Below are 24285 nucleotides of genomic sequence, written 5' to 3'. Positions count from 1 at the left end.
TTCCTTTGATATCAAACACAAAAACAATAACCCCCTGCAGTGGAGCATTCTACTACTGCACTGTAGCACTGCTGCCTTTGTGTGTGCAGAATGTGTGCTTCATGAATGGAGAGTGTGTGTGTGTGTGTGTGTGTGTGTGTGTGTGTGTGTGTGTGTGTGTGTGTGTGTGTGTGTGTGTGTGTGTGTGTGTGTGTGTGTGTGTGTGTGTGTGTGTGTGTGTGTGTGTGTGTGTGTGTGTGTGTGAGTGAGTGTGTGTACACGTGCGTGCTAGACTAGAGGTTACATTGTTTATTGTGCTGAGAAGGTTCAATGTGTACAGAACAGAGTTGTTGCGTTCAAAACATGAACACAACAATTTTGCCAGGTTTTAGGTATTGTGTGTGTGTGTGTGTGTGTGTGTGTGTGTGTGTGTGTGTGTGTGTGTGTGTGTGTGTGTGTGTGTGTGTGTGTGTGTGTGTGTGTGTGTGTAGTACCTACCGTAGCTGCTTGGCATAGTACTGCTCTATCTCCAGTCTCTCCTTGACAAACTTTGCGTAGCGCTCCAGAAAATCTATCCCCCACTGAGTGTGTTTGTCCAGATTATCAAACTGGTCCTGTGAGCAGAGAGGAAGAGAAAAGGAAGGATGAGGGAGACGAAGGGGGGGGGAGGGGCGGGAGGGGGAGAGAGAAAAGATGGAGTTAAAGTTAGTACTTTACAGTTAGGGACATGGACTGTTTATTTTATATTTTTTGCATTTTCATGGTTTATTCCAGGGGTCTTCAACAGGGGGTCCGGGACCCCTAGGGCGTCCTCAGAGTTAATCCAGGGGGTCCACCAAATCTTTGTGAAAAGATGTTTTTGTTTTACCTTAACCACTTGAACCCTAGCATCTCTATTCTGATGAACATTTGCCGAAAATAGCAGATCTACAAGCTCACAACGCCTCGCGCTGCAAGGCGTTGTGAGCTTGTAGATCGGCTATTTTCGGCAAAGAGGTATAGGTGTAGAGGGGAAAAGAATCAAACCAAGTACCAAGTATTGAAGGTTTAAGTGGTTAAATGTCTGAAACGAACCAAAAATATTAATTTACACAGCACTGATTGATAGTCAATGAAGCTATCTATGAAATCTATGAAAAAGTGTAACCTGCAACACAATTGTATGCAATGTATGGGGGTCCCACTCCCTACTTCGTCTCTCTCAGCTAAGGGGTCCTTGGGCTGAAAACGTTGAAGACCCCTGCTTTATTCAGAGAGAGACAGTGAAGAGACAGACAGGAAATGCGGGGCCGAGAGCAGGGGAGTGACATAAAGCTAATGGTCCGGTCGGTCTGCCACGAATCGAACAGATTAGTGGCGGTCAGGCACTGGTATGCGCCCTGAACACTAGGCTATATCAGGTCCTCCCTAAAATCCTCTGTTAACCCATTCAATCCGGGAACGCATCTGTGTTCCCGGATTGAATGGGTGTATGTACAAATACATTTGTACCCTGTGTCACAGAGTTACAAATGTATAGAGTAGCACTGAGGATGTCTCTGTGAAGTGTGTACTACTAGACTATGTTGGCGATATTGATTAAATTCCTGATTAAATTCCTGACTGTAAATCAAGGAGTCCCAGAGGGATCTTATCCACTGGAGTCTCTTCTTCTAGAGGGGATTTGGGGGGCAGAGGTCCCACGACTTACCCAAAATTGTGACCTTTGACAGTGAACTCCCTGGTCAAATATTCAATGTTCATTTAACTCTAACTGTAAAAATGTTTATTGCACTCTTGAGTTAACAACACTGAGGTTTTTACTGTGATAATTGGTCTATGGTGACTGAAGTCTGATGTCTGAAAGGCATGCGTACACAAGCCTCAGTTCCCAGGTGTAAACCCCAGCAGAGGCAATACAGAGAGGCAGGCAAACATGCTGACTAACGTATCTCTCTCTCTCTCTCTCTGATCAGTGTAATTAAAACACAGGTTCAGCTGAGTGGACACAAACGTAAAGATAAAATGGATGTACTACTTCTGCCAGTGACTTGACAAGTAGGGCATTTCCTCTCTGACAGGCGCACACACACACACACACACACACACACACACACACACACACACACACACACACACACACACACACACGATTTGATATGGTTAAGTGACGCAGAGAGATTTTTTACCCAAGATATTCGCACTTGCAGAATATTTATAAAAAGCATGGGACAAGCGGACAAAGAAAATGTACATGTGATGTACAGTATATTTGTTTTGGGGTATTAACCAAATATTTTATTTTTTACTCGTGCAGTTTCTGTTTCCAGGAAGTGAATGTGATATTGTTTATTTACGTTTTTGGTGGCCTATAATCCCGTAAGCCAGGGATGGGTCTTACGACAAGACACGAAAAAAAAAAAAAATCAGTCTCTCTCTCATGTGATAAGCAGGAGTGCAAGGAACAGGACAACAGTAACCAGTTACCAGTAACCAGAGAATAGAATAAGTGAAAAGAAAATCAGTGCTTCATTCCCAGCACAGTTTCACAATGATAAAGGCAAAGCACACAAAAAAAAAGCCTACTTTCCACAACTCTCTCTTTGCAGAGAGTATTTTCCTATTCATCTTGCTCTTGTTTATCCGTGTGGCAGGTGTTATAATCAGTAATGTTGCTTTAACTGATTGTTAACAAGATAACTTTGAGTACAGATGGGACGTTTTTTGTGAAACTTTAACCCTTTACAACCGGGAACGTATCTGTGTAACCACTTTAACCATTATTTTATACTTTGACTATTCAAAAATAGCAGCTATACAAGCTCATAGCTCAGAGCTTGTAGATCTGCTATTTTTGAAAAATCGTGAACATTTTGCAAATCTTTGAATATGGGTATTTTTTAAAGCTAACATTTTTAACTCAAATCTTTGCTTCTGGGGGAGTCCCTCGAACAATATATTTTGAGATGGGGGTCCGTGGCCAAATACATATCATTTTGGGGGTCCTCGACAAGGAAAAGTTGGAGCACCACTGATATAGCAACATAGGCCTACTGTTAGGATTTAGAAAACATTTTTAGATAATGTATTTGGCCGCGGACCCCCATCTCAAAATGTTTTGTTCCAGGGACGCCCCCCCCAGAAGAAAAGATTTGAGTTACAAATGTTCGCTTTAAGTTTAAAGCATATATATGCAAAGATTTGCACACATTTTCAAAATTTTTCCCAAAACAGCAGATCTACAAGCACATGCAAATGATGAGCTTGTATACCTGCTATTTTTTTTTAGCCAAAGAAATCTTAAAATGACACAGAATGCGTTCCTGGATTGAATGGGTTGAAGGAATAATAATCAGTAGGCTGTCCCTGAATGGGACCAAAGAGGTAAAAAAAAAAGGCCAAGATCAGTCAAACGCTGAAGAAGAGATGTTGTGGGAAGGGTTTGTTGCACCCCCAAGGTTTAATTATTTCATAAATCTGGTCAGGATCTCAAAAGACAAGTCACAGAACATAAATGTTTTAGTGGTGCTGCTCTTTTTCCCCTCTACGCCCATTACCTCTTTGCCAAAAAATAGCCGATCTACAAGCTCGTACGAGCTTGTAGATCGGCTATTTTTGTCTAAAGTTCTCCTCAGAAAAGGGATGCTAGGGTTAAAGGAGGAGTTCACCCAAAAAATGACTTATTTTCTATCAATTGCACACCCCATGAAGCCTTGAATTCATGGATTTATTTTTGTTTTTGTGGCATTCCTAAGACAATATTTTGATGACCGTGTGTGTATGCGGTAGGAGACACAAATAATCTACTTTGTGTCTCCTACCGGATACATTAGCCGGTAGGACACGGAATCAAATTATTGTCTTAGGAATGCGACAAAAACAAAAATAAATCCATAGATTCAAGGCTTCATGGGGTGTGCAATTGATAGAAAATAAGTCATTTTTTGGGTGAACTCCTCCTTTAAAGTGGTTCATGTAAAGAAAACAAAATCATGTCACACAAAGGTTTGGCGGACCCCCTATAGTAGCTCTGAGGACACCCCCTAGGGGTCCCGGACCACCTGTTGAAGACCCCCTGCTTTAGATGATTGCCGCAAGGTAATGATCAACCGCAAATCCAATGAATCCATGTATTTCACCAACCTGACGTCTTACCCTCCCGTTTCCTCAGGTCATAGTGTGTGTTGTTTATCTCTTAGGGCAGATATGCTGGTAGCAGCAATAGCTCTACTCAACTGGAAAAACACCATCTTTTACAGCCCCCTGCACACAGCCCCCCTTACAACACAGTAACCACCACGCTGTGTGTGCAATACCTAGTGCGGGTGTAATATTTATTTATTCTCTATGTTGCGTTAACAGAAAGTAATTCAAAATCAAATTTTACAGACTTTTGATAAAAAAAATACACACAAAATGATGTGAAAAAGTGTGAAAAACATATTTTTCATGGTTGAGTTAGGCTACAATAATGTAAAAGATGCACATGCTACTGTCTTTGTTTATTTCTGAAAACCAGTTTATGGGCCAATGCAACGCCGTTATTGTAACCTAGGATGGTCAGGGGCGGCAGTGGCTCAGGGGTAGAGTGAACTGGAATCCGCAAGGTTCTCAGTTCGATCCCGGGTTGGGGGGCTCCCCCAGAGTTACTGTCGAAGTGTCCTTGAGCAAGACACTGAACCGCCTAATTGCTCCCGGTGAGCAGGTTAGTGCCTTGCACGGTTTCCTCCGCCATCGGTGTATGAATGTGTGTGTCAATGGGTGAATGTAATGCACAATCTATGTAAAGCGCTTTGGATAAAAGCGCTGTATAAATGCACCATTTACCATTTGATGAAAATATTCAAATAATCGTTATCCTACTATAATTCTAGTAACCTCTGTCTGTTTGTCTCTCTGTAGTGGTAGGTGAAGCTACCCGGTTCTCCTCACTGGCTGGACCAATTGCTCTGATTTTGCACACAGCCATTGACCATTACCATCTGAACTTAACTGTGAAGCCCGTTTTTCAATTTCATCAAATCTCAGCTTCTTATTAGCGTTTTTGTGTCAAACACTGTCGCCATGGTTACGGGGCTGCCCAGCTATGGGACGAACTGCCTCCCGGGTTGCCAGATCATGTGCGCATATCCCCCCACGGATGCGCTGCGCCGACCGGGTATGGTCTAGTTAATATAAATATAGTAATCAAATTTCATTTTGGTCACTTTCACACATCCCTAGAGTGCACGTACATGTGCATGCTAGCGAACATGTGCATGTTCGTAAAAGATCATTTTGGGTACTGCACATAAGGAGCAATGGCATTTAGGGTTAGAATTTGATTGATTGCAAGATGTATTTAGCCTTTAGGGTTCAGTCATATAATTAATGCAATCAACACAAAGTCCTCAGAAGTATGAGAATTTGTGAGAATTGTACATGATTCGACTGTACTGCATGCTCACAATAGATATAGACCACACCAGGAGAGACGGCATGATTAGAAACATTTGTGAAAACATAAAATAATGTTTGGGAGTGGTGACTGATTAGGAGAAATGCATATCACGGTTGTTTTGGTAAGGTTGTTTTGGTAAGGGTTTTTGTTATTACTCACCAATTTTAGGAAAAAGATGCTGGAACTTTATATGCGAGCCGAGGCCCCATTTCAAGTGCAAGGAGAAGAAGGAGCACATATATTAGCCTAGTTCTTTCCTGAGGTCAGCCATCTTAACCCATTCAATCCAGGAAGGAATCCTGGCACAGAGTGCCGCGCTATGAGCTTGTAGATCTGCTATTTTAGAAAAAAATCTTGATTTGTGCAAATCTTTGAATATATATTTTTAAAGCGAACATTTGTAACTGTCAAATGTTTCAACAAAATGTCTTCATTTTTATGAAAAACTATTGTTGCTATAATATCAGTGGTTCTCAAACCTTTTCATGTCAAGGACCAACCAAAATTATACGTATTTGGCCGCCGATCCCCATCAAAATATGTTGTTCCAGGGACCCCCAGAAGCACAGATTTGAGTTAAAAATGTTGTTTAAAAAAAATATATATATATTCAAAGATTTGCACAAATTTTCCAAGATTTTTCAAAAATAGCAGATCTACAAGCTCGTAGCGCGGCACTCGGTGCCGCGCTACGAGCTTGTAGATCTCCTATTTTTGAATAGCCCAAAGTATAAAATAATGGTTTAAGTGGTTACACAGTATATGCCTTCCCGGAAAGAGTAGTAATATCAGCCCAGTAAGGCTCAGATTGTAGCAGATACTGTAGGGAGAGACAGGAGAAACGTGAGATGGTTTGCCCTCCTTGACCGTGTATCCGGCGATCATATTCTTCAAACACAAAGACGAGCAGCACAGCAGGCTCTTAGAAAGGCATCACAGAGCAGACCAAATTATTTAAACTTCCTTGTAAATGGTGCACTGCATTTATAATATAGCACCCTTTATCCAAAGCACTTTACAACGTGCATCACATTCACCCGGCGTTCACACACACCGACGGCGGAGGAAACCTCGCAAAGGCACCCCCCTGCTCATGGGGAGCAGCCAGAGGTTCAGTGTCTTGCTCAAAGACCCAGGAACCTTCCGCTTCCCGAGTGGCCGCACTAGCTTCTGAGTAGGGCTGTAGGGCAATTTTTGATTTAGTTTTAGTCATAGTCTTTTGAATAAAATTCCATTTAGTTTTAGTCATTTTAGTCATCTGAAATGTTTTACTGTTAGGCTAGTTTTAGTCGACTAAATATCATAAGATTTTAGTCGACTAAATCTAGTTGATTTAGTCTACTAAAATGTGTTTTGGCGGTGCCTTGATGGGGTCGTAATGGCTGATTGTACACTTGGTTGCATGCAGATCTACAAGCTCACACTGCGACGCGTTGTGAGCTTGTAGATCGGCTATGTTCAGAGCACAACACCTGAGCGCAACCAAACAAATACTTGTCTTTGTTCTACTGGATCTCTTCTCCACTCGTCCCTCCCTAACATTTTAGTCTAGTTTTTACTTGTTGACGGAATTGTCAGTATATTTAGTCTTAGTTTTAGTCGTCATAGCTTAGTTTTTATTTAGTTTTCGTCAGTGAAAAAAGGTTGTCGATGGAACATTTTTCGTCATAGTTTTAGTCGACGAAATCAACACTACTCCTGAGCGACTGCCGCCCCCCAGTTGTATACTATGTTACTGTACTCATACTGTACTACTAGGTCTGGTGTACTGACCATGGTATTACTGTGCTTGACTGACCAGCCAAGTGGCCTGACCTGAACCACATGGATATAATCTGTGTTATATTGTCAAGAGGAAGATGAGAGACACTCAGACTCAACCATACAGATGAGCTTAAGGCCGCTATCCAAGCAAACCATGGGCTTCCATAACACCTCAGCAGTACCACAGGCTGATCACCTCCAATGCCACGCCCCATTGATGAAGTCATGTGTTCAAAAGTAGCCCAGGGTAAGACCAAGTAAGGGAATAAAGTGAAACATACTTTTCAGATGGTCGACTTTTATGTATTATGAATCCTTCTTTTGAGTGGTTTCATGTAATATTCTAATATTTTGAGATATGGATTTTTTATTTTCATGAGCTGTATAACAATCATCAAGATTTAAAAAAAAAAAAGGTTTTAAAATATTTCACCTTATGCGCAATGAATCTAGAATATATGAAAGTTTCACTTTTTGAATTATATTACACTAGAAAATTAACTTTTCCACAATATTCCGTTTTTTTTTGAAGGATCTGCATGTAGACATGAGTATGATAAACAAGCATGTCATTTACTAATAGACCTGCGCTTCGGCTTGACCATTTTGGACTGACGGACACAGTGGCTTATATAGAAGCTGCATGTTTACCAAACAAACTTTTATGGTAACCAATATCCACTGAGGTTATCGTTTTCTGTCTATCTCTTATGTCTGTTTCGTCTCGTAAAGCAGGAAACGCCATAATGTGATCGATCAATATGGACGGTGCATTGAAAATTCTTTTGTCTTCTCTCTCGTGTGTGTGTGTGTGTGTGTGACCGTGTGTGTGTGTGTGTCAGTGGTTAACCCATTAAGACCTGAAGCCGATTCTACAAATGTCTTCTAAATCACAACAGTATTCCGAAAAAACGTTTTTCTCGAGTTTCTCAGTGGTGCTGAAACTTTTTCATGTCAAGGACCGCCAAAATCATATGTATTTGGCCGCTGACCCGCATCTCAAAATATTTTGTTCCAGGGACCCCCAGAAGCAAATATTTGAGTTGAAAATGTTCGCATTAAAAAATATATATATTCAAAGATTTGCACACAAAATAGCACACAAAATAGCAGATCTACAAGCTCGTAGCGCGGCACTCGGTGCCGCGCTACGAGCTTGTATATCTGCTATTTTTGAATAGCCAAAGTGTAAAATAATGCTTTTTTTTAGCTCAAATCTAAAAATGACACAGATGCGTTCCAGCTCTCAATGGGTTAAGTTGGGCCTCTCTTGTCTCTGTAGTGGTGTGTCTCTCTTCATGAATTAATAAGGGAGTACTATGAGCTCATCCTCCTGTGTGTAGCTACCGGCTGAATGCAGTCAGATTGGCTCACTGGGGAGATGACAGCATACTGAGCATAGCTTAGCTCTCAGCTTGTGGGGATTGTAGGATAGTGTGGTGGAGGAGGATTATGACAGCATCGCTGACGGGACACCGCTGAGTGAGCCACAGTCTGGCTCACGATGAAGCCACAGCTCCATATCTGCACCTTGCTTTAACCCATTAAGACCTGGAACTGTGTCATTTTTAGATTTGAGCTAAAAAGCATTATTTTACACTTTGGGCTATTCAAAAATAGCAGATATACAAGCTCATGCCGCGCTACGAGCTTGTATATCTGCTATTTTTGAAAAATCGTGAAAATGTGTGCAAATCTTTGAATATATATTTTTTTAAAGCGAACGTTTTAACTCAAATCTTTGCTTCTGGGGGTCCCTGGAACAAGATATTTTGATGGGGGTCGGCAGCCAAATACATATAATTTTGGGGGTCCTTGACATGAAAAAGATTGAGCACCACTGATATAGAAACATACGTTTTTCAGAATACTGTTGGGATTTAGGAAACATGTAGAATCGGCTTCAGGTCTCAATGGGTTAACCATACCTATACAATATAATATACAGTCACATCCGAACGCATACTGTGTCATTTTAGATTTGAGCTAAACCCTGTTAAACCCTGAGGAAGACTTCACTGTCAAAACGTTGGTTTCTTTTTAAATAAACCTTTGCATCATGGCTAAGAGCTGTGCGGCCTCCTCCTTTGTTAAATAAGATTTTAGCTATAACCATTATTTTTATACTTTGGCTATTAAAAAACATCAGATCTGCAAGCTCACGAGCGCTACGAGCTGGTAGATCTGCTATTTTTGACAAGTCTTGAACATTTGTGCAAATCTTTGAATACACTTTTTTTTTTTAAACAACATTTTTTACTCAAATCTTTGCTTCTGGGTGGGGGGGGGGGGGTCCCTGAAACAACATATTTTGATAGGGACCGGTGGCCAAAAACATAATTTTGGGATCCTTGATAAGAAAAGGTTTGAGCACCACTGATATATAAACAATAGTTTTTCAAAAAAAATCTGACATTTGTTGAGACATTGAACAGTTACAAATGCTCGCTTTAAGAAAATATATATTCAAAGATTTGCACACATTTTCATTGCACATCTACAAGCTCATAGTGCGGCACTCGGTGCCGCACTATGAGCTTGTACATCTGCTATTTTTGAATAGCAAAATACATCTAAAAATTACACAGATGCGTTCCTAGATTGAATGGGTTAAAAAGAGTGCATATGGAACGTTCGGCATGCGTGTGCATGTGCATGTGCGTGTGCGTGTGCGTGTGCGTGTGTGTGTGTGTGTGTGTGTGTGCGTGCACTGGGTTGAGTGAGTGACAACTCCCTTTTGAAGGGAGCGTGTTTATGTTGTGTTGTATTGTCGGAATGTGTGAGCAATGGAGTAGGTGTAGGGAAGGGGTTGTGTGTTGTTGTGTTGTGTCTATGTGTCCAGCAGTTATGCCGGTTTATTGTTTCTTTAGACAGTATATTATAGTTGCCATCTTTCATAATATAATTTCAGTGGTTTTGTTGTATAGCATATTTGTTAAACTCATTATTTTGTTCATATTATTTGGTCGTTGGTTGCTTTACTAGCCTAATTTTTATTGTCCCCTAGCCTAGACTATCTCAGAGATATGTAACGTAATAATATTCAAATATCTTATTTGGTCAAGCTGTTGCAACTTGCCCTTGTTGTCTCCACCCTATTACACAAGGATTAATAACCATACACACATAACTCATTTCATCATCATCCAGTAGGCTCACAGACAATGGAACAATAAAACCACAGAAAGAACCATTTGATCAAAGACAAGCACAAAGTAGAAAGGCCTTACACATATTAAATATTAAAAATGTCTTATTCCAAAATCGTCATAATAAATTGTGAATAATACTCATGATTATTACAATATTAAGCTAAAATAATTGTGGTGATCATTTTTGTCAGTTATACTGCCCTGACCCATACCCTTTTTACACTCTGAAGAGTTAGCCTAAATCAGGCGTCTTCAACAGGGGGTCCGGGACCCCTAGGGGGTCCTCAGAGTTAATACAGGGGGTCCGCCAAATCTTTGTGTGATATGATTTTTTTTTACCTTAACCACTTGAACCCTAGCATCCCTTTTCTGAGGAGAACTTTAGCCAAAAATAGCAGATCTACAAGCTCACAACGCCTCGTGCTGCGAGGCGTTTTGAGCTTGTAGATCTGCTATTTTTGGCAAAGAGGTATAGGTGTAGAGGGGCAAAAAGAGCAGACCACGTAAACAAAAAAAGGGGGTCCCTGCTTCATCTCTCTCTCAGCTAGGGTGTCCTTGGGCTGAAAACGTTGAAGACCCCTGGCCTAAATGACCACTGCTTTTGCTGTGTAGGGGGGAAAATGGACTATGTTAACGTGGCGTGTTATATCAGTACACGCCACGTTATCATCAGCCACAACATCCTGTTTTCATGATAATCACAGGAAGTGATGTGAACAATAACAGGGAGAGCCTCACATGTTTGGGAGCGCCTTTTGAAAAGAAAGAAAAACAGTGGAGCCATCGGACAGAAAGGGAAAGTGGGACGACAGGACTATTGAAACAGCATGTACACACAAGGATGACTTCTGTATCCGTCCTGTGATTCTGAACTGCTGTGCTGCCATGACAACAGCATTTCCCCTGTGGGATCAATAAAAGGTCTATCTATCTATCCATCTATCTAATACACGCTCACAAGCCCTAGAGTGTGCAGCACAGGGTGTTCTGAGCCTACCCATGCGTTTAGTGTTAGGTCTATATCTGGGTTTTCCTTTGAGATCTAATCTAAAGTCATTTAACAGTCAGTCAAAATCAGAGGCAGGTCGTAACTTTGCCAAGCCGTGATATCATTACCGTAAAAGGTTCAGTTTGGGCCGAACAACAAACACAGATGTTGCGTAGTAACGCTACATCAAAGGTAATCATAAAAAATAATAATTGTATTACGCTGCAGCCATTTTCTGGGAAAAACACCAGAGTTAAGACATTAATGACAACTAAATAATCTTTAAAGATCACGTTGGCTACTCAAACACTGGAAATGACAACTTAAAGGGGCTACACCATGAATTAAAAAAATATATATTATATATAAATTTTGCCCCCTAATACGTTTTAAACAGGTTGTAAGCCTAAAAAACATCCAGATATTTTTTCTCACAATCTGACTGTCTGTCATTCCAAGCTTTTTCAGCTGCAATACCAAAACGTCCTATTGGGCAGGGGGGAGCTACTGAGCAATTCTGTCTGGCCATCGTCAATGCAAAATCAGTGCAAGTGACATCACTTGCACAGCCATTCTGAAATGGCCTGTTCAGACACGCCCATTCAGGAAATCCATGAAATGAGCATGAATGACTGAATGTTAAAAAAAAATATTTTTTTGTGTACAAGAGACACTGGGGAGCCCAAAAAATACTAAAAACCTAAAAAAAAATGAAATTCATGGTGTAGCCCCTTTAACCCGTTTAGACCGGGAAAGCATCTTGTGTCATCTTCTTCATTCTTTGGCTATTCAAAAAATAGCAGATATACAAGCTATGAGCTTGTAGATCTGCATTTTTCCTTCTTTTTTTTTGAAAAATCGTAAAAAAATGTGTTTTAAAGCAAACATTTTTAACTCCGATCTTAGCTTCTGGGGGTCCCTGGAACAACATATTTTGAGATGGGGGTCCGCGGCCAATTACATATCATTTTGGGGGTCCTTGACATGGAAAAGTTGCAGCACCACTGATATAGCAACATACTGCTAGGATTTAGAAAACATTTTTAGATATGTATTTGGGCCACGGACCCCCATCTCAAAATGTTTTGTTCCAGGGACCCCCATGAAGCAAAGATTTGAGTTAAAAATGTTCGCTTTAAAATAAATATATTTTCAAAGATTTGCAAAAATGTTGATTTTTCGATTTTTCAACAAATGGCACATCTACAAGCTCGTAGCGCGGCACCGAGTGCTGCGCTATGAGCTTGTAGATCTGCTATTTTTGAATAGCCAAAACAAAATCTTAAAATGACACGGATGCGTTCCCGGTCTCAATGGGTTAAGTGTGGATAGGATACCAAAAGCCCATGCGGGGGTTACAGGGAAAAAGTGAGTATCCTGCCCTGATCCGAGACACAGAAATGGGTCACAAGTTGTGTTCCCACAATACAAGGATGCTAGTTCCTTTTAATGAGCCCCCAAGTCTGAGGGTGAGACAATAAAAAATGTAATTTGGCTCCCAGAACTGGGAGAGCGTGGAATTGTTTTGTCTTTCTCCACACTCTAACCTAACCGACCAATCAGACGACAGGGACTGGTCTTCCAGAGCCAATCGGAACGGCCCAGACACAACCCCTAGCTCCTAAGCTGTGCATTCCGTGGGGGACGGCAAGGTTAATTAGCATAGAAACCTCAACTAGGACAAAAGACTCATTACGCTATGGCATTCCAGAGCACCACGCACGTATGCACACACAGGCACACACACACACACACATACATACATACATACATACATTACACACTTAGGGATGGGGTGGGAAATGTCAACTTGTCTGCATCACTCTGAGTCTGAAGACCACCAGACTCTGCCTGGAATAAGCCTATTGTGTGTGTGTTTGTGCATCTTGTGTTTATGTATAGAGAGGAAAACAACAACCTGTCTCTGTGATGCTTAAACCATGAGTTTCAACAGACCAATCAGAGTGTAGCTAGTGGGCGGTAAGAGCCAATAGAATAACATAGTACTGTTCATTAGTAGGGCTAGTGATCTAGTATGAGAGTGATGACACTACTAGCATAGACTCCCATTGTAAGAATGGAATGCGGAAGTGCTCTGTCTATCTCAAAGAGGAAGTTCCAATGTTTGGAACTATAGCACATAGCGGCGTCGCTTTGCGGCGAGATCAAAGCGTGACGGAACTCTCTCTCCCTCTATGAGTCTGGGCTGGGGATCGCACATTTTTATTGAGACAATACTTTTTTACGTTTATTAATATTTGCTAAAGATCCGGGTGCTTCGATCTCCATTCCTCCCAATTCATTAGTAAGTTAGCGCCGTATGTGTTCCCTTTTCATGTCAAGTTCAAAGAATTAGAGCACTGCTGTACCTACATAAATACACATCATATAGTACATTGGTTCTCAAAGTAGGGTCCTTGGGGGGGGGGTACCAGGGGGTCCCCAGCAAAATTGGCTATTCAAAAACAGCAGATATACGAGCTCAAAGTGTGAAAGTGCGGCACTGAGTGCCGCGCTACGAGCTTGTAGATCTGCTATTTTTGAAAGATTCTCGAAAATGTGTGCAAATCTTGAAATCTTTTTTTAAAAGGCGAACATTTTGAACTCAAATCTTTGCTTCTGGGGGTCCCTGCCACAACCAATTTTCAGGTGGGGGTCCGTGGCCAAATACATATCAATTTGGGGGTCCTTGGCACGAAAAAGTTTGAGAACCAGTCAACCACTGATATAGTATGTATAAGTATGTTTATCTTAAGTATAAGCTCATATAGGTTGGTGGATATATTTGTCACAACATACTGAAATCAGATTGTCACCTCAGTGTGGTATACAGCATTTTCTGTAGCCCATGCTACACCTAAAACAAGTGATAATTCACTCCCCATTCTCTCCCTTTCAGAGGAGTGTCTCTGTAGATCACCGTTCCGTGTGCTATGACTGAAAAGCTGCTGTCCTCGTTACAGTGACTGATGCCTGCATGAGACAATAAAGCAAGGCTCCTCAAGTCTGTGGGTCTTATACAGTAGTTAGTATATCACTATAACCCTGCCTGCTGAACTCTATAGGCAGCCCACCTACTTGCTTTACTTGCATTCCTAACAGATGAAGAGGAAATTAAATGGAATGGAATGTCAAAGAAATGGGGACCCGGGAAGTCATTTTAGATTTCACTTAACCACTTTAACCATTATTTTGTACTTTGGCTATTCAAAAATAGCAGATATACAAGCTCGTAGATCTACTATTTTTGAAAAATCATGAAAATTTGTGCAAATCTTTTTAAGATTTTTTTTTTTTAAGCCAACATTTGTAACTCAAATCTTTGCTTCTGGGAGTCCCTGGAACAACATATTTAACAAATGTTCGCTTTAAAAAATATATATTAAAAGATTTGCACAAATCTAAATTTTGAATAGCCAAAGAAATAAAAAATTACAGATGCTTTTCCCGATTTAATGGGTTAATGGTTGTTTTTTCATTATGACAAAACAAAACAAAAAATTCCTTGCATTTCATCAAGTTGTGTGTGGGGTCTTATGGAAAGGATTCTGCTGTGTATAGCAAATGTATTCCATACCTGAGCAATATCCACATATATTGGGGGTAGGAGTTAACAACACTGGCCACACTGGCCACCACATAGGCTCTAATGCAGCCTGACAGCGAGTCGTGGGTTTGATTCCCAACCTCGAGAGCCTTTTCTGCATGTCACTCCCCGTCTCTCTCCCTGTTTCCTATCACTGTACTATCCAATAATGGCAGAAAAGCCCCAAAAATACCCAGAAAACCCAACCTGGTGGTTGGGATATACTGTACTGACACCGTAGCCCCTTGCAGCAAAGACAACCTGGGGGCCTGCTATGTGAATGTGAGGGTGTAATGTGAGATGCTGGGGCACACAGACAGGAGGAAGGAAGCAGTGGGCTTTCATCTCCAGTAAACCACTGGACTCTATATTTATCTTTACTCAAGTCAGTAGAGATAATACAACCAACTACTTACTGCACAAGTTTTCAAAGTGAGGGGCTTAGGCTCAGGAGTTGTTTTTTTTTCGTTTACATTTTGCAATAGGTATTTAACCCATCAACTCATTCACTGCCACTGACGTAAAAAACATATATATATTTTTTTAATGTGAATTTGACCCACAGACCCAGGAGATATTATTTTTCTAAGATCTAGACTCCTATCCACTTCCTGATTAACTTATTACTTAAAAATCCTGTATCTCGGCTCCTGTGTACTTTTTTTTTTACTATGAAAATCTCTGGCAGTGGGCAAACGCAGCCAGAAATAAGTCTAGCAGTGAATGAGTTAAGACCTGGGACCGATTCTAAAAAACGTCTTCTAAATCCTAATAGTTTCCTGAAACACTTCTGAAGTCTTCTGTTGCAATAATATCAGTGGTTATCAAACTTTCTCATGTGAAGGACCCCTAAAATGATATGTATTTGGCCGCGGACCCCCCCATCTCAATATATTATCTTCCAGGGACCCCCAGAAGCAAAGATTCGACAAATGTTCCCTTAAAAAATATTTACATTCGTAGATTTGCACACATTTTCAAGATTTTTCAAAAAATAGCAGATCTACAAGCTCGTAGCGCAGTACTCAGTGCCGCGCTATGAGCTTGTAGATCTGCTATTTTTGAATAGCCAAAGTATAAAAAAATGGTTATAGCTAAAAATCAAATATAACACAGATGCATTCCTGAATTGAATGGGTTAAGTCTGGGGACCAAATTAAAAGGTAAGAAATAAATAAATAAAACATGATGGGATATTTTGGGATCCTTTCCTTGGCATAAGAAACGTTTGCGTGAACCCCCTTAAAAGAAGCTATTCTATGGCAGCCGGGCTAAAACACACACGAAAGCAATTAAAAAGGGACCGTCTGATTCGAATCATAGACCAAAATGAATGGACTGAATGAATCAGAGAATGACCACTGTGTGAGTCACAGTGAGGCCGCTTTAGAAATAACACAAGATTACTTTAAAGGGTGATTTTATACTTTAGTCGCACACCAGTGTCGCACATGCACCGAAAATAGACAATTTACAAACATGACAAGGTTTCTAGTTGAACGAACCATTCATCTAAATGCATACCGTAAGGTCCCAATCTTCTAATGAGATTTTATGGTTGATGGTTCTTCTCTTCAATGGCCCACACAAACATGCATGTATTTTTTTTCATTCAAGTATTCATTCACATGGTTGCTTTATTTTCTCGGAACTATACCACACCAGAAACGCTGATCGTGTGGACACAGCCAGACACGTTGCAGCAATGTACCCCGTTGACGCTGAGGAGGTGATGCTTTCAGTGTTCTGAGCCTTAAGGCAACTCTCCACCAAACAGACTACGTCTGACGTAGTCTGTTTGGCAAAAGTTGGCATTTAGTTCAGCACAAACTGTCGATGTGCACATTGTTGTGCTAACGCGTTAGAGCTGGCAGCCGAAAATAGCTGACATACGTAATAAGGCTCAAGTGGTGAAACTGGTCGCTTCTTTTGGGCTTGTTTTCATAGACCTGGTCGCTTGTTTCACTCACAGAATCTGGCAACAGCGAAGCCAGCTCGGACCAAACCTTTACACCCTCTCTCTCTCCCACCTCTTCTCTACCCCACGGCTCTACCAGTCGATCGGCCCAAAGACTTTTTCTTTCTGCCTTTATTTTGGATAGTATAGTCGAGAGAGAGACAGGTAACAGGAGAGAGAGACAGGGAGTGACACGCAGCAAAGGTCAAAACCAATGCGCGACTCACTGTCAGGCTGCATTAGAGCCTACATGTGGCATGCCGCCTTAACCGCTAGGCCATCGGCACGCAGGTTAAACAATGTTTTAGTAACCGACCAAGTTCTCTTAACATGATGTCATTCACAAAACCGAGTGACTGCCGGTTAAAGTTTAACCAGTCAGACAGTATTAGCCAACAACGGCTCAAAGATGGCACAGCTTACTATTGACCTGGAAAACAATGGAACCAATTCAACAGCAAAAGAACTGTATCATCAATACAGTTGGCAGAGAGAGAGGAAGAAGACGCAGAAGATAGAGAAAGAGATGGAGACGGAGAGAGAGAGAGAGAGAGGGGGAGAAGAACATGTGTGTGTCATGTGCTGTAGATAAACATCATGGATGAGACAGACTTAATCATCTGACCTCTGTTACCACAATAAACACACTGTTAATGCGGCCCGTGGACGCGGCAACGCACACACAAACATATGCGGACATGCACACACGTACTGTAACGCAGACTATGTGCAGCACACAACAGGAAATGACTATACATAGAGGCCAAACTGTTTAATAATGGTGAGGGAGAACAGTAGAGAATTCAGCCACAGACCATTACTATGGGATCATTGGGGACAAATGGCTCAGATATAATCCAATTTATCTCCACTTGAGGATATCAATGCCCTTTAATAATGTGTGAAATAGGCCGATAAGTCAAGTAGCTTAGATCTGGCATGTCGCACGTTGGTTATTAGTATTGACTTTTAGTGAAGCACAATATCAAATTACTTTCTCCACAAGGCTATACATATGGATAGGCTAACGCTAATAGCGGGGTTCGACTTCAGACTTTAAGTGCTGCATCAGGAGCCAGGTGAAATACAGCATTTCCAATCCCCAACCCGTCTTCCTATCCAGCCCAGAAGGGGCCTAAATCCATGGGAAACAGAAAACACAATGGGAAACGGTAAACAGACAAATATGTTTTGGTTTTGGTCTCTATGTTTTTGCCATTGGCTCTCTGGTATACTGTAAAACCAGTCCATGCCTGTGTAAACCTCTTCCTGGATATACAGTGGAAAATACACACACACACACACCTGGGCACACCTCTCTCTGGGTTAGCTGGTCAGGTTTCATAGCAACCTGATCTCCTCTATTGTCTTGTTCCCCTGGTTGCCTCACACATACACTCACCCTGACTGACTGGTTAGACGAGAGAGAGAGAGAGAGAGGGAGAGAGAGGCTAGAATAAAGTTGGAGAGATTTGATATATCTATCTTGGAGATTAATTGATTTAATCTTCTACAAATAATCCAGCTATGATCGTGCCCTGGCAAGCACAGGGTAACGCAACACTTTTATTCCATATAAAGCAAACAGCCAACAGATACGGAGTTCAGCCGTTTTTCAGTGGTAGTAATGTCTACACACTACTACAGTATCTGGCATCATGGGCATTGCGTCATGAGGTATTTGCGAACGATTGCATAATTCTCTATACCAGCTGATCTTTAGCATGTTAGCCATCTTTGCTGTGATGAAGCTATGGAGGACATCTTTTACATATAGCAGTGGTTCTCAACCTGTGGGGCGGGACACCCCACGGGGGTCCCCCCACGTGATTTTGAGGGGGTCCCCAGGTGACAGTGATGTGGCGATTTAAGGGCTTGTAAGACCTTTTTAATACCTCAAAAAGAAAGAAAGGAAAAAGACCATTATTGTGTCAAAAGTAATCGATAAAACAAATTGTGAAAACAGCCGATCTGCAAGCTCACAACGCCTCGCGTTGCGAGGCGTTGTGAGCTTGTAGATCTGCTTTTTTCACAATATTTATCTGTGGATAACGAAAATGCAATGCCTCAACTCCTACATTCCATGTGCTTATCAGGGTGGTCCCCAGTTCAAATATGATTATTTGGGGGGGTGTCACGGCCTGAAAAGGTTAAGATCCAACTGACATATAACACCCCGCCCAAACCTTTTATCTCTGGAGAGAGACTGAGGCAGGAAGATCTTTCATCTATTTCCGTTGAAACGTCCACACTTTCCAGGAAAGCTACTGCCTTTTAGTGTGTGTGCTGCTAGGCTAGCCCTGGTCAAGTTGGACTGGCCAAGTGGCCATCATGTTTGGGTTCAACTAAACCGCTTTTTATAAACAGTCTCTCTCTGCAGTCAAAGTAGCCCAGCTGCCGAGCTGCAGCAAATCAACCCAAATACTTCTCTGTCTCCAAAAGATCAACAGCCAACACAAAAATTACCAGCTGGGTCATTTTTTCTTTTCTACCTCTCTAAAAGTCAGCCATCATTACTGTACATCCTTGCTTTCAGCTTTTTTCTTCTTGGGTCAGGGGCAGAAGGTTGTCATATTGTTGTCCATGGTAGCCTGTGCAAAGACATAATGCCAAACTGAACAAAGCATTACTGTGCTTGTGAATTTGCTTCAAACTGTGGTTTGGTTCTTAATCCAGGCAGGCTATAATAAAGGCTTTTTTAACCGGGAACGTGTCATTTTACATTTTAGCTATAACAATTTTTTTACACTTTGGCTATTCACAAATAGCAGATATACAAGCTCATAACGCGGCACCGAGTGCCGCGTTATGAGCTTGTAGATCTGCTATTTTTTTGAAAATCGTGAAACTATGTGCAAATCTTTGAATATATAGATTATTTTTTAAAGCGAACATTTGTAAATCAAATCTTTGCTTCTGGTGGAACAAAACATTTTGAGATATGGGGGGGGGGGGGGGTCGGTGGCCAAATACATATAATTTTGGGGGTCCTTGACATGAAAAAGTTTGAGATCGAGAACCACTGACAGATAGCAACATACGTTTTTCAGAAAACTTTAGAAGATATAGAAGATATTAAGATTTAGAAGATATTTGTAGATGCGTTCCCGGATTGAATGGGTTAAGATATGACGCATCAGAGAGCATTGGATTTTTCCTACAGTACCATCCTGAAGAGCACCTTATCGCTTACAGTTTTTGTACCTTTTTTTCGTTACTGAATGTTTGTGTGTGCGTGTGTGTGTGTATGTATTTATTTGCTCCATTAGCAGCGTGGCTATAAGGACAACCATGTCAGTCTGTCGGTCGGAACATTTCTCAAAAAACTGCTGCCATGACATTCTGCGCAAGTTTCATGAACCCAAGACAATGGCCCCTACTGTCTGGTGATGGTGACCCCCATGGCCTTTCTTCTAGCGCAAACACGAGGTCAAAATGTATTTCACTTGCATACAATTTAATGAAAAATACTGCTTAGATATGCCACGGAATTCACTGTGCATTTATCTTCAGGCTCCCCAGAGGATGAGCCCTACTGATTTTGGTTACCCAATAATATCCCATCCAGTTTCCTCTAGTGCCAGCATCATAGGCCACAATTTCCACTTGCACACAAAAGATCTCCAAATCTATCTGGAGGAAGAACCCAAACATTTGGTTCTAGTATTCTCCCATTAAGACCGGAAGACGATTCTACAAATGTCTTCTAAATCCTAACAGTATTCTGAAAAACGTATGTTTCTATATCAGTGGTGCTCAATCTTTTTCATGTCAATGCCCAAAATTATATGTATTTGGCCGCGGACCCCCATTTCAAAATATCTTGTTCCAGGGACCCCCAGAAGCAAAGAATAGAGTTACAAATGTTCGCTTTAAAACAATATATATTCAAAGATTTGCACACATTTTCACGATTTTTCAAAAATAGCAGATCTACAAGCTCGTAGCGCGGCACTCGGTGCCGCGCTATGAGCTTGTATATGTGCTATTTTTGAATAGCCAAAGTGTAAAATAATGCTTTTTTTAGCTCAAATGAAAAAGTGACACAGATGCGTACCAGGTCTTAATGGGTTAAACCTGGCCTACTTTGGGCATGTCATTATGGGCAAGAATTGTCAAAGGTTTCCAAAAACAAGCAGATCTACAAGCTCACAACACATCACGATGAGACACGCGTGTGAGCTTATAGATCACCTATTTTCGTACAACAAAGTATAAAGTAGGGCATAAGTGCTTAAATTAACACTCAACATTTTACAGTCCATCCTTTCCCTTTGACTTCTTTGACAACAGACGCTGTATTGACCAAGATTAGATCTCCACAAGACTGGTAGGACCAGAAGGGTGGTCTTTGGGCTCGGCCAGTCTGGTCTATGACAGACAGAGTGACCAATTGTGTCTCTGTCTCTGTCTCTCAAGGTGAGATGAATTTATGACTTGAGGACGGTTCACACAAGGTCACACAAAGCACACCAACATACTACATACATGGTGCAGACCAGCTTGAATCATGCTAGTGAAAAAAAAACATATACTGAGCGTGTTCTATTTACGTCTGGCTAGTCTTGTCAAATCTCATCTTATGCCAACACTGTCTGATCCATGCATAAACAGCTGGAAGGCAAGTCTTCACAGTCAGTCACACCCACCCACGTAACACACCAAGGCAAGCATGCACACGCGCACACACACACACACACACACACACACACACCCCCCACTCTGGAAGAGGGAACCAGTATTGTGTGTGTGTGTGTGTGTGTGTGTGTGTGTGTGTGTGTGTGTGTGATCCTGGGGCGAGGCAATGGTTTGCTTCATAGCCACACACACACACACACACACACACACACACACACACACACACACACACACACACACACACACACACACACACACACACACACACACACACACACATTAGCACAATCAGTTTCAGTGGTTATCCACTATTTGCCACACTATTTCCTGAATGAGGGAGAGTATGAGTGGTATTGCATGAGCGAATGTATGGTGTGTGTGTGTGTGTGTGTGTGTGTGTGTGTGTGTGTGTGTGTGTGTGTGTGTGTGTGTGTGTGTGTGTGTGTGTGTGTGTGTGTGTGTGTGTGTGTGTGTGTGTGTGTGTGTGTGTGTGTGTGGGGTCTAGTGACACAGTCATCATTACATCCTGCTCTCTCATGTTGAACAAGCACGTGGGGACACACATTTTTAGCATAACTAAATGCCTCAATATCCCCAATGTATCACCACTCAACAAGGTTCCATGAATCAGAGTCAGAATTTAGAATGTGGCCTTATGGCTATAACTTAGTTTGTGTGTAGCTGAGTCTTCACCCCAATACCAGCAAGTGATTGCGGTAGGCTAGTACACACAGTATATAATAATTCTGTGGAATATCCCTTTATAGGAGGAATGGGATTTTCCTTACATTATGAATTATTTATAAAGTGGTTTAAATATACTGTATATACTGTATATTTGAGAATTTTCTTCATTACAACAATTCATTTCCTCTAGATATTTAATATTTCCTGTGGAATTAGAATAACTTTAATTATGAAAATATTTCCTTATTTTCTGTGGAATTCCCCCTTTTATAGAATCTCACTTATAGCTGGATGGAATCTCCCATCCGGAAATATCCCTTAACATAATTCCCTACAACAGTATAAATATGTCTTTATGTTCGGTGGGACACCCCCCCCCCCCCTATTTCCCCCTGCAGTGAGTGACTGAGAAACGATCTAAATCAGTCATGAGACTTTGACCCCTCAAATCACATGACTCCTATAGACAGACAGACAGCTACTGTAGTGTAGATCTAGCCAACCTGCTGAGGTCCAATCTCTTTTTCCAAGCTAAAGCAAACACCAGCACAGAGTGTTACAGACACAAACGCACCCCCCACACACACACACACACTGATGTGCCGTGGCAGTCCTGTCACTCTTGGTTCAATAAAACCCTAAAGTCCAGTTTACAGACGACGTACACATCTCTTTTCCAAGCTAAAAAGCAAAAGCAAACACGGCAATGGCGCACACACACACACACACACACACACACACACACACACACACACACACACACGCGCACACACACACACACATGTCATTTTAGATTTTAGCTATAGCCATTATTTTTATACTTTGGCTATTAAAAAAAAGCAGATCTGTTATTTTGGGAAAATCATGAAAATGTGCGCAATTCTTTGGATAAATATATATTTTTCAAAGCGAACATTTGTGACTCAAATCTTTGCTTCTGGGGGTCCCTGGAACAACATGTTCTGAGATGGGGGTCCCAAATACATACGGTTTTCAGAAAACGGTTAGGATTTAGAAGACATTTGTAGATGCGTTCCCGATTTGAATGGGTTAATTGAGCATTTGAGTTTTAAACGTATTCAAACAGTGCATTAGAAACTTAGTTTCTAATGCACCCACATTCCCGGCCGTGACCAAGGAATAGAGTAAAACAAACTAGGGTGAGATGGGTGCCACATACAGTATTTTCAAGTGGAATTGCGTGTTTGAAGAAACAGAACCATGTAAGATGGTCACCATGGCTTACTTATACGTTGTATGTGTGTAATGTGTAATGTGTAAGTCATGTAGATTAACCATTAACCCCATATCACCTCATGGCTGATTATACCAGGCTAAAATCTGTGCATAATGCTATGACTTCTGTCACTGCACAGCAAAAATACTCAGTGCTAAACGGGTTCATTTTTGTACACTCTTAAAAGTTACAAATTGATAGATGATTACTGAGGATTTGAAACACATTACAGCTTCTACTGGTGCCAATGCTTCTTAAAATATGATATAAACACTACTGGTTCTCTAAGTTGTTTATAAATCTCTTAAAGGGATAGTTCACCCCCAAAATGACTTTTTTTCTATCGATTAGTCACCCCATGGAGACTTGAATTCATGGATATATATACATTTTTGTCGCATTCCTAAGCCAATAATTTGATGAGCGGCAGCGTTTTCCGGTAGGAGACACAAAGAGTCTCCTTTGTGTCTCCTACCGGAACCGCTGCCTACCGGTCCGCTGGTCATCAAATTATTGTCTTAGGAATGCGACAAAAAACAAAAAAAATATCCATGAATTCAAGTCTCCATGGTGTCGATAGAAAAAAATATTTTTTTGGGTGAACTATCCCTTTAAGGTTTGAATCTCATGAATCTTAATAGACTTAAACTGGTCTAGCGTCGTAGTAAACTTTAATTTCTTTACAAGAACGGGCTACATTATGAGCTAAAGGTGGGGGTCACAGGGCTATCTCCCTCCAGGGATCAATAAAAGGTTTATCTTATCTCAGAAGGACATTCTGGACACACCGGTTTGCAGTCCAAAGCTACTGTAAGTAAACTGTATGGAATCTCAATCAAGCAAAACTTGTTCTCACACAAACGATGCTGTCTTTGAAG

At 41.3% G+C, this 24285-nt stretch overlaps 1 protein-coding gene across 2 annotated transcripts in view; it reads right to left on the bottom strand.

Annotated features, from left to right (window-relative positions):
• Window positions 1-24285, bottom strand: part of fnbp1l (formin binding protein 1-like) — a 72625-nt gene that overhangs the window by 33100 nt on the left and 15240 nt on the right. For both annotated transcript variants that reach the window (XR_014601397.1, XM_084065824.1), the window contains exon 2: window positions 478-593. Coding sequence is in view for 1 of the 2 variants with exons in the window: in XM_084065824.1 (XP_083921950.1) it covers window positions 478-593 (116 nt within the window). In the remaining variant the exon portion in view is untranslated. The remainder of the gene's footprint in view (window positions 1-477; window positions 594-24285) is intronic.

This window comes from Gymnoscopelus microlampas (genome assembly GCF_963454915.1).
Source record: "Gymnoscopelus microlampas genome assembly, chromosome: 9".
NCBI lineage: Eukaryota > Metazoa > Chordata > Actinopteri > Myctophiformes > Myctophidae > Gymnoscopelus > Gymnoscopelus microlampas.
The sequence above is the reverse complement of the archived record's forward strand: the minus strand, read 5'-3'. Positions and strand labels throughout refer to the sequence as shown.